The 12,581-nt window shown below is 36.2% G+C and overlaps 1 protein-coding gene across 1 annotated transcript in view; it reads left to right on the forward strand.

Moving 5' to 3' along the window:
* The window catches only part of Elp5 (Elongator complex protein 5), a 69,894-nt gene that overhangs the window by 34,600 nt on the left and 22,713 nt on the right, over positions 1-12,581 (forward strand). The window contains exon 5 of the mRNA XM_090412872.1: positions 6,888-7,054. Within this exon, the coding sequence (XP_090268998.1) occupies positions 6,888-7,054 (167 nt within the window). The remainder of the gene's footprint in view (positions 1-6,887; positions 7,055-12,581) is intronic.

Raw genomic sequence — 12,581 nt, forward strand, 5'->3', positions numbered from 1 at the left:
CATCACTTGTAATGAGACGTGGATTTTCCAGTACAATCCGGAAACAAAGAGACAGTTGATGCACTGGAAAACTCTCACGTCACAGAATGAAAAAAGCAAGAATGAGCAAGCCAAAACTGAAGGAAATGCTGATCGTTTTTTTTTTTATATCAGTGGTAATGGTTGAATGGGTACCAGAGGATCAGACAGTTAACCAAGATTGTTACCTTGAGGTTCTGGCCAAGCTGAGAGAATGAGTGAGGAAGAAGAGAACCGATCTGTGGAAGAACAACGCTTGGACTCTCCATCAGGACACCCCTCCAGCCCACAGGTGCACTGTCTGTAAAGCAGTATCTAGCTGATAAGAAGATCCTAGTGTTGGACCATCCACCTTACTCGCCAGACTTAGCTCCATGTGACTTTTACCTTTTTTTCCAAAGTTGAAATCTGCATTAAAGGGCACCCATTTTCAGTCAGTGAATGAAAATGAGGAAAAGGAGAAAACTGCAGTGCTACTGAAGCAGATAACACCTGATGACTTGCAGCATTGCTTCCAACAATGGAAAATTCATATGCAACATTATAGATAGAGGAGGAGGGGAGTATGTTGAAGGAGATAACGATTAAGTTGTACAATTTTAATAATGAACCACATTTTTGCAACCACTCTCGTTATTTAATAGCCACACCTTGTGTGTGTGTGTGTGTGTGTGTGTGTGTGTGTGTGTGTGTGTGTGTGTGTGTGTGTGTGTGTGTGTGTGTTAATAAACAAAGGTGATATGGTACATCCTTGATATGTCTTTCCATTCTGATATTTGTATTAATTTGACTGCTATTTTATTTCCTGGGTATATTTCTCGAATAGACAGTAAGAGCTGGTTTGGTATATTTAGATCGGTTAATATTTAAATAACTTTTGTCTGTTAATTTTAATTTATTAATCTTATCAAAGGCTTTTTTATAATCATTGGAGGCTATATGTGTTTCTTTTTAAAATTATCTTTGCTTTTCAATTAATATTTTTAGAGTGAAAATTGAGTCTCTGCAAGATTGGTCCTTTGGAATCCATTCTGTTATTCTAGTAGTTTGTCCTCTACAATACTGTTTTGTTTCTGTTTTAATATTCCTGCATACTGCATATATTTTGTACCCACATTTAGCAGACTAATTCCCCTGTAGTTATTGCAGTCATTATCATCAATGCTTTTTCCAAGAGTTTAGAGTTTTCCCAGAAATCCAGACCATTAAAGAATTTCAGAAGTCTTTCATTAAAATTTTCACCTTTTATATTATTTTCTGATGTTTTCCTATTTTTCATTTTATTTATTGTATTTTTTAGTTCTGACCTCGTAATATTTTTTGTTAGATCATTCTTTGTTGTATAAAATTTTACTTTATTATCATCAGTCCCGAGATTTTGAAAATAAGTTACTCATTTTTTAAAATCTATTCTTTGTATTTTTACTTTTCTTTGTTCACATATTTTATTATTTTATAGGTTTTTGGTTCCTTTTCTAGTTCGGTTACAGAATTGTTACATCCCTCTCTTTTTTATTTCTGGTAACCATTTTTTATCTAGAATTTCTGGTGACCTTTTCTATTTCTTTGTCATAGTTTCATAGTCTTGTTTTTTTCTATTCCATTTACTCTTTATTCCTAAGCTTTCTATTGATGCTTTTCTTAGGATTTTTTCAAATTTTCCCACTATTCTTCTATGTCATTTGATTCATGTGTGGTTTGTATTTTTAAATTAGTGCATTTTTGTTGCCTAGTATGGGGATCTTGTAATGATGAAATTTTGTAACTTGGTTGATAATTATTTTCCACTTTATTTATAGCCATTTTGATTTAAAACGAATTTTTGCCAATACCATAAAATGATCAGAGTTTAATTCAAAACCTCAGTATACTCTTACAGTTTAATTCGAAGCCTCATTATGCTCTTAAATTAGCCAAGCCAATTAGGCTTGGCTTGGCTAATTTAAAATTTATGATAATGTAATCAATAACTGACTTACATCCTCCGGCTGACCATGTACATTTATGTTAAAATACTGAGTTCATTATTCTCATATTATTCAAAATGACAAAATCTCACAGTTCGTGTCCATTTTGATTACATGTATCTTCACCAAATCTCTCAATATTTGTTTTGTATTTCCTGTTTCCCATTCTGGTTTAAATCCCCTATTAGTAGTAAATAGTCTGTTTTATTTGTTTTATCTATATTGACTTGGTTTAGTTCTTCATCAAGTTTCTTTTCTTTGTGTGTAATGTTCCATGTTAGGATTTTCATTATATGTTCCTTCTTCCAGTTTCATTTACCTTTTCCTGAATCATGGCTGTTTCTTTGGCTGAGACTTGAAAATATATTACATTTCCCGGGGACAGGTTACTAGCCTTTTGCTTGGTAAGTTGAGTGATAGGGTTGCTAACTAATGCCTCTGGAGAGGCAGTTCTAACAGCATTTACTCTGTTAGGGTTATATCCCCCCCACCCCAATTGCCAGAACAGGTGGACCACGAGAAGGTGAGGTTGGCATTTGTGTGGGAAGTATGTTGCATTTTGCCACCCCTTTCATGAATAATGAACATTCTTTCATATTCAGTATTTTTCCCTGTGGAATGATTTGGTTTTACTTCAGAACTGTGCATTACCTCTCTTTTTTTTTCTTATTCCTTAAAATATATGTAATAGTACCTTGCAATGCATATATATTTCAAGAGAGTGACTTCAGTTGTTCATAATCATGAAATGTTCAGTATTTGTTATTATTAACCATATAGAAAGATTGAGGAATACATATTAAGAGAAAAAGGACAAGAAAAATAAATAATTAGCATCATCAGTGTAGAAAAATGCAATAAACGAATTCCACAGCAGAAATAGTCATCTTTGCCATGGACTTCATGTGCTTTTGCTATGTTCTTTAAGCATGTGGTTGGCTTATAATTGGAGAAGTTGGGTAGACCTCCCAATCTGCTTTATCATTGATATGATGTCAAATCTGACTGTGGAATGAACATTTGTAAAACTTTAGAAATAATTAAAATTGTTTGGGGTATAGAGTTGCTCTGAACATCCAAACTACTTATCATGGTACTAGTAGATAGTGCTTTTTTTTTTCTTTTTTTTTTGAGATGGTACAATGCAGCATACCAGCGCTTTTATTAACAGTGACGTAATATATGAATGTAGAATTGTTTTAATTTTCAGCTGCTAACAGTGAATGCAAACCTATTGTTTTACAAAACAAGCACTGCTAATAGACTATAAGTTTGTAACCTTTATAGATGAAATTACTCTCCATTTTTAAAATTGTAAGAAAAAAGTGCATTAATCAGTTTTTTAAGAATTTTTGAACATTGGGCTATTCTCTGAATCATCATCATCATCAAATTCCTGACATGTACCCTCAAGAGGTGTGCAGGATATGATAGTACTACATGAAAAATTTACATCATTACTAACTTCCTATCTACGATTTTCCTCCAAATCAGTCTGTTACTCGTCAAGACTCCAACATTACCAGAGTTTATATTACTATCATCTAAGGCACATTATTGTATCGTATCAATCCACCTATATCTTGGTCTTCCTCTGAGTCGTTTTCCTGCCAACCTGGCAGAGAACACTTGTTTTGCTAATCTTTCTTTGCCCATTCTGTTTAAGTGACCATACCACATAAGATTAGTTCTGCTAATGTATTCCTGGATGCCGACAATGTCAAGTTCTTTCCTAATATCCTCATTTTTAATATGATATTGCCATTGATGCCATCTGTTCACACCTCTAATGTTTCTCAGGACTCTCATATCTGCGGTCTCTAGTCTTTGGTCGAGTGTTTTACTTCTGCCCAGCTCTCAGACCTATAAGTTAAAACTGGCTTGAACACTGTCTCGTGTACACTAATTTAGTGTTCTGACTAATTTCTCTCTTATTCCATATGAATTTATTCAATTGACTTCCAACCATACCAGCTTTGCTGATTCTGTTGTCTATTTCCATATTTAATTTACCATCATCACTAAAATTAGTGCCTAAGTAGGTGAAATGTTTTACTTGTTCCACAGGTTCTCCATTCACAATGCAGTTGACATTTTCAACGATTCTGCCTATTTTCATTGTCTTTGTCTTTTTATTGCTGACCCTTCATACCATGTCTATTACAACAGTTATTCAATTTAGTCAAGGAATTTTGCAGACTCGTAGTGAATTTATTTAGAAGTTTAACATCGTCCGCATAAAGCAAAGAGCTGACATTAACATCTCCAATTGTGATATTATGTTTAATACCACTTTCCTTCATAATGTGATCCATATAGATAATGAATAACAGAGGGGATAATGCACATCCTTGTCTCACAACAGATTTAACATTAAACTATCTTCCTGTACTTCCTTCAATTCTAACTGCCGACTTACAATTCAATAACAGACTAAGTATTGCTTGATATAATGCTCCATTGACACCATATAACTTTAGCATATCGAATAGCTTCTCTACCTTGTCATATGCCTTTTCCAGATCGACAAAACTTAAATACAGATCTTTGTTATATTCCCATGATTTCTCAACTATTTGTCGTAAAGTGAAGATCTGATTCTGACAGCCTCTATTTGGCCTGAATCCAGCTTGTCCTTCACCAAGCTTTTCTTCCACAATTCTTCTCAACTGTTTCTCAAGTATGCTTGCATAGATCTTGCCAGGAACACTCAGTAGGGAAATACCTCTGTAATTCTCACATTCAGTTTTATTTCCCTTTTTATATGTGGGTATTATTAGAGCTCTACTCTAATCATCGGGAATTCGTCCCTCTGTCCAGGCTTTCTGAACTATGCAGTGCAGCCACTGTAAGACTTTTATACCACCATATTTCAGCATTTCTGGTCGAATATCATCTACTCCTACTGCCTTTCCACATTTTGAGCCTACGATGGCTTTTCAACTTCAAGTATGGATATGTATTCTTGACTGAATGCCTGTTGAGTGTTCTTTACCACTGTGCTTTCACTGCTTGTTTCATTTAGCAGTTTTTCGAAGTAATTACTCCATACTTCAAGGATATCTTTTTCTCCTGTTTCCATGTAACCTTTATCATCTGTAACGCCTTTTACAGCACTCTTTCCTCCATTTCTAAGCTTCTTCAACTACCTCCAGAATATCTTGCCACCTTCTTGATATTTATTTTCCATGTTCTTGCCAAAGTCCTCCCATGACTTTTGTTTAGCTAGTTTTACACAGTGTTTAGCTTTCTTACATTTGTCTCTGTATACTCTAAGAGCATAAGCGGACTTATTTGCCAGGAACTTTTGATATGCTTTCTTCTTTTCCTTCGCTGCCTCTTTAACTTCCTGTGTCCACCATGGAGTTCTGATTTTTCTATCCTTGCAGACAACCTTACCACATGCCTCTCTGGCTGAATCAGTCACAGTGTTCTTCAAGGCTTGCCACTGAATCTCCATGGTTTGGTTCCTGTTCTCAAACTCGTTCATTTTTTCTTCAATAATCTTTGTGTATTTTAGTCTACAGTTCACATATGAGAGCTGCTCAACTTTTATTCGTTTTAAAACTTTCTTACATGTTATTCTTTTTCAATATGAAATTCAATTTTATCCTGCTCAAGACTAAATAGTGATCGCTACACTCTCGTGTCCTGCACCATGGAGAAAACATCACTATCAACAATAACATAGTCAATGAGACTTTTCTTATTCCTAGCCTCTTCTCTCCATGTGAATTTGTGCACATTTTTATGTTGGAACATGGTGTTAGTAATAACCAGTCCATGTCCTGAGCAAAAATCCAACAGGTATTTGCCATTATTATTAGCTTTGCTCTTTTCTCCAAATATTTCCAAAATATTTTTGTATGTTTCACAATCATTTCCTGCTCTGCTATTTAGATCCCCAACAAGGACCAACTTTTCCTTTTTCATTGTGTCAGTTGCTTTTTCTAAAGCCTCAAAAAATTCCTCCACTTCTACCTTAGTTGAACCTTCTGTGGGACCATAGGCAAAAATAAGTCTCATTGTCCAATTCCCTATTCTGATATTTGCCCACATCACTCTACTTGAGACTGCCTGCCATTCAAGCAGATTAGCCTACTATTTTGTGTTGAATACAATGACTACTCCTTCTTTTCCTTGATTGTCATTTCCTGAATATAACATTTTGTATTTATTGTTCAGAAAGATCTCACCAGTTTTTGTCATTTTTGTTTCAGTCACCCCTATATATGTCGATCTGGTACTTATCTGATTCCTCAGCTAGCTCCATTTCTTTGCCATTCAGGCTTCTTATGTTGATAGTACCAAACCGATCATTAACTCTGGTGATGTTGAGTTGAGGTGTGCTTTCAGATTTGCTCTAAATCTTGCTGAACATAATTAATAATAATTTCACGATTTTTGCATAATTACTGTTCATTTATTTTGTTATTTTGGTTATGATTTTTATTTTCAAAGTTCCTATATATCAAAATAAAGATAGTCCCTCCCACAAAAGGTTGGAAACAAAATAGCATATAAGTATTCTAGTACAGGACTTCCAAATTACCAAAGATTAGGTAATTTGAAAGTCCTGCATTAGCATAGGATAGTTTTTTTTTGTTTGTTTGTTTGGCACTTCGATTCAGTAAACAGGGCAGTAGCCTCACATGGTAATGAAAATCATCTAAAGATTTGCACCACTTTAACTACACTATAGTGAGCATTGTCTTTAGGTGGCAGATGGGTTCATCGGCTGGTGCTATCATTTATCAAGGCCAGTAACTTACAAGGTTAGGTCACCTTAGAATCTCTGCTGACATATTTTCTTTTTATTACTAATGCATATCTTTTGATACTTATTTACTTTTTGATTTTTAAGTATATAATAATTTCTGTTTTTCTTTTGAAATATTTCAGTGAAACAAACTATAGCACTTATACATGCAGATATTCATAAAGTAGAAGAGTTAAATTTCCTCAGGCATCTAGCAACTTCAGTTATCCAAGTGTCCTCAGATGATAAATACACAAAGCCAGTTTGCACTTTGGTTCATAAAAACAAAAGAAGTGAGATTGTCAAAGAAGTATGTTGCCTTTAATTTAAAAAAAAATGGATTTTGTTAATATTTTTTATATGCATCCATGTATTATTTTTTGGATGAAAAGTATAAAGAACACACTGATAATTTTTATTTACTAGGCTTAGTGGTAGTTATGTAATCGATGTTATGTAGGGATCACTTGTTTTTTTTTTGAATTTGTACACTACTATGTATTTGATGGTGTTATTTCGAAATTGTGCGCTGTTATTTTAGAATTTTACAACGGTGGTCTGAGAAGTTCTTGGTCTAACAAGAAAAATTAAATTTAGAATTTCAAAATTATTTTTCAACATAATTTCCCTTAGGGATAATGGCACCAGAGCATCGCTGGAATAAATGTATTAGTCTTAAGGGAAATTATGTGGTGGTTCTCAATAATTAATCTCTGTAGTGTTTCTCAGTAAGATCTGCAAAATAATCCTCTACAGCTGCAATCACTTCTTGATTCAAAGAAAAATGCTAACCAGCGAGGTAGAGTTTTAGTTTTTGGGAAGAGATAAAAGTCAGAGGGAGCCAAATCTGGGGAATAGGGTGGATGTTCCAACCATTCATAGTGCAGATCCCTTAATTTTCCCATTGCCAAAACACCTTTGTGGGCAGGTACATTGTCCTGATGAAAGATGATTTTTTTCTACTGCAAATTGGATCTTTTCTCACAAATTTTTTCATCTAGTCTACTTAAAAGTTTGGAATAATATTCCCTGGTTATTGTTTTACCCTTTTCAAGATAATTAATAAACAAAATGCCTTTAGCATCCCAAAACGCCGATGCCATGACCTTTCCTGCTGATGGAACCTTTTATCCACTGTTTTGACTGCTTTTGGATTCTGGTGTGTAATGGTGAATCCAAGTCTCATCCATAGTAATAAATTGATGCACAAAATCACTTTTATTCTTGTTAAAACACTCCAAGCACTGTTCAGAGATTTTCATGCGAGTGGGTTTTTGATCTGCTGTGAGCAAGTGCAGCATCCATCTTGCACAAAGCTTTTTCATATGCAATTCTTCATGCAAAATATATCCTACACGTTCTTTTGAAATGCCTATAGTCTCAGCAATTTCATGCACCTTGACTCGCCAGTCCTCAAGTACCATATCATGCACTTGATCAATGATTTCTGGTGTTGTTACACTTTTTGGACATCCTTCATGTGGATCATTTTCAAGGTTGGCACGGCCATGTTTAAACTCAGCAGGCCATTTCTTAATTGTCGAAAATGAAGGAGAAGAGTGCTCATAAACTTTTATGAACTTCGAATGAATTTCTTTTGGCGTTAAACCTTCTTTTTACAAAGAATTTTATAATCCCACGATACTCAATTTTATCCATTTTAGAAAATACAGACAACACTTTTGCTTCAGACAGCAGTATTAAAACTACTTGATAGAATGACTTGCAATTTCACATGGATACTGGATGCTTATGACAGATGTACCAACTAGGAAAAAAAAAATCTTGCTGATAGTGTTGCCATCTATGGTCAAATCCAAGAACTTTTCAGATCACCCTCATAGAAGTGAATTTAGCCTTCTGTCCCAAAAAGAAAGTACAGCAATGGTTTTCAAGATAGTACTGAAGGTCACTAAACTAAGTACTTTAAGCATTTCAAAAAAGAGTATTCCCATATTTTAAGTATCAGCCATTGCAAGCATTAGCAGCCAATGTGTAGCATGCCTACAGCAGAGTGACAGCAAAACACAGCGATGACAAAGCACTTAGTCTCTCTACTGCAGATAGACCTCTCAAAGCTTTAAAATGCAAATCTGCAAACCAGACATTATGAAAAAGAGTTTACTTTGCAATTTTTTGTTGCCATTGGACTCATGTCAGTCGTAACAAAATAGACGAATTGGCGTTCAAACTCCTAAGCAACCTCAGCCATCCATTTTTCTGTCCCATGTGCCTCCAAACCATTAAACAGTTCCTAAACTTTGGCAAGTGCACAGGTGAACCTGGTCATCTTATCATGCTCAACAAAACCTTCTCCGGGAAAATTGACATAACTGAAACAAAGCTTGCAGTCCATGATCAGTGTCTCAATGCTAACATGCCTACTGCAGGCAACGCCAGCAAGCTTTGCAACCTCATTGCTTCATCAATTCAAGACATGATTGAGGCAGAAAATAAAAAGTACAACGTCATCATCCTAAATTTCCATTCAGAAATCAACACAGCACTAAATGATAACATTTGCAGGCTCACTGAGTGATGCAGCTGTGATCCCAAAAAAATTGTCAGGTGTCACTGCTTCAGACCCATGATTACACAGAAAGATAGAATGACCTTCCTGTGCTTAATAAAAGTTAACTGTGATATATCTGACAAGCAAATCTGTTTTCATATTGGCCATGAACAGAAGGCACCAGCACTGCATCATGTGTATGAGTCTGGCCATATCTGACCTATGCACAGCATGAAAAAAAAAAAAAAAAGGCAGCAGATACAACAAGAACTGGAAGAGAAGCATCAAACAGTTCAAGTTTGAAGCATAGACAGTCAATTATAAAAAAGGGATGCTAGTGAGAAAATCAAACTTTGTAAATAACCAGTGTGGAAACCTTATTCCAAAACACTGCATAGAAAACATGTTGGACCCATGTGGTCAAAAGCACACTTCACAGAACCTTCCAGATCCATTCCACAAATATATGCAGTCTCAATTCTAATCTTAATAATGTTCACTTCCACCTACAGTCTGCAAAACCTCACCTACTCTTCCTGACAGAAACTCAAATCTCAACCTCCTCAAACACTACTCATCTCTGTTTTCTCAACTACACATTCTTTAATTCCTTTCACCTTAAAGGTGGGGTCTGCACATATGTTCGCTCCAATATACCATGCCAGAAGTATCCGACCTGCAATCTCCTAATTTTGATCTCCCTTGCCTCATTCTAACAAAGTCATATGCTGTCTCTACCACTCTCCTAATGCCAACAACCACTCTGAACTCTTCAGAGTAGTTGGTCACCTTTTCTTAAATGTTGATTTTCTTCAATCCATCTCTCCAAACAGAAAGTCATCTTCCTCAGAGCCTACAGTGCCCACAACACCAGCTGGCTGCCTGCTTCCAATTGCACAGATCAAGCAGGTAGAGAGGCTGAGACTCTTGAAATTACAAACAATCTCGTGCAAATTTTCCACATGCCCACCAGATTACCAGACAATCTCAACTGCTCCCAAAAATACCTTGGATTTCTTCTTCGCAGTGACCCATCTAAGCATGCTGTGAATGTTTCTGCCCTCTAGGCAGCTCAGACCACAATTTCCTGATTACTGTTTCCAACAATCTGAGCCAAACCTATGTGCAGAATGAATCAACTAAGACACAATCAGAAAAGTTACTCTATGCAGCATGTATTGGGTGAATACCATTTATGGTTATCCCACCCACAAAACTTTAAACTTTTCCAGGGACATAATATTGGAGTGAGATCTCCTCGATGTACCAGATGAAGAGATCTGTTCCAAAAGGAAAGATCAGGGAGAATACTTATATGTAGGGATGATCATTTGGTTCCCACTAAGAACATCATTCTTACATTTAACACACCAAAACCACCAACATCTATCAAAGCAAGCCATTTCAACTGCCCAGTAAGGCTCTACATCCTGAACCCTTTACGCTGCATAAAATGTCAGTAAATACCATGAAAACATTTTACAGGAGCAAAATGCCCTAATTGTGAGGGAGACCATTCAGTTTACTCCTAAGTATGCCAAAGATGGAAGAATGAGAAGATACAAAAAAAAAAAAAAAAAGCAACGCATCACTTATCAGGTGGCAAAGGGCAATATACCACAAAAGTGGCAGCAATATTTGGTAAGCCCTCTTATGCTGAGAAGGCAGCTGTAAAAAATGTTAATAGGGATCCAAATCTGTATTTTGATATGCCTTCAAACAATATGACCTGCTTTCCACCTCCTTTGAGTGAATGGAGACCAGTCAGTATGGACTCGTTCCTGAGGACATGTCAAAGATGGTTCCACTACACAAAAATCCACTAATAAAAAAGATATTGGAATGCTTGCCACAGAGGATCAAAGACATGCCTTGAGACTAGGCCCCCTCTAATAGATGGATCATCTTCAGATGGCATAGATACCTCTGTTTCCCCCCCCCCCCATGAAAAAGATAAAATAATTAATGTACCTAATGCCCTGGAAGGAGTACAGGATGATGATGTCTTGTATATTTTTCCTGATAAGGGAAAAATTATGGATACTGGCCATCCTCAGTTGTCTAAAAAGAAAAAATTCAAGACTAATGAAAACAAAACTATTGAACATAGGAAGCCAGGTGATACCACCAAAAAGAAATAATGAAAACATTCTTACAATGGAATTGCTGTGGATTACATCAAAACATTGATGACATCAAGGCCCTCTTGCAGAAGTATAAACCAATATGCTTTTGCATGCAGGAAACACCTAAAGCTGAGAGAGAGAGAGATTATCTGATATAGCAAAATATTACCATCATTCCCAAACACAGGACACGGGATGGACCCATGGAAGGTTTGCCATCCTTGTAGGCAACCATACCCCTTCTGCCAAGTCTGACTCAATATAAACGTAGAAGCAGTTGTTGTCTGACTCTCATTCGGAACTCTATTAACAGTATGCTGCATCGCTGTCCCTCCTTCATCTCTCAAGATGACCTTGATGATGTCATATTGCAGTTACTGCCCACTTTACTTTTAATGTGGGATTTAAATGAACACATTAACTCTTTAGGGTAGTGCTTGAACAAACATCAGAAGAAGAGTTGTTGAGCATCCTTGAACACAAGAAGCAATACCCCCTCTTCCATATGCATACCTGAACCTTCACTGCTATAGCTATTTGCTCACCCTCTCTTTTCCCACTCTTCAAGTGGGAAACTGACATGAATTTATTTGGGAGTGATCACTTTCTTGTGAGACTCCATCACAGATGTCGCATCACAGAAGATTGAGCAAGTTCTGCAAGTATACAAGCTGCCATAACTGCATTTCCTAAAACATTATGGCTTCCTACGCCATAGTGGAGTGAATTACACAGCAGTCAAAGAAGCTCAGAAGAAAGATTGGGGCAATTTTTGAAGGCACCCCATAACAACAAACCTCGCTGCTTTCAAAGGTGCTCGAGCAAGACACATTTCACTAGTCAAACTGAATTCTGTATCCAGTACACATCCTTCAGAGAAAAACAACCAACACTAAAGAAGTCAGGGAGAAAATCCAGTAAATGAAGGGCATATATATATATATATAGGTGGCAAAGGTGGAACAAGCTCCGATCGGAGCTTGTTCCACCTTTGCCACGAGTAACACTGGTCCTGCACTACCTGTGGGATCAGTTAGACTTGCATCAATTGCAGGCGCAAACTTGACTTTTTGTTTGCTTACTTGGGAAATGGAGTAAAACCAGGTTTAAAATTACTTGGTATCATTAACATATTTATACCCAAGGTAAAAATACTTTCTACATTTATATCTCCTCCAGAGATTTTTAATTAATAAGGT

This window comes from Typopeltis vanoorti, chromosome 2 (assembly GCF_054136105.1).
Source record: "Typopeltis vanoorti isolate ZY-2024b chromosome 2, IOZ_Tvanoo_1.0, whole genome shotgun sequence".
Taxonomy (NCBI): Eukaryota; Metazoa; Arthropoda; class Arachnida; order Uropygi; family Thelyphonidae; genus Typopeltis; species Typopeltis vanoorti.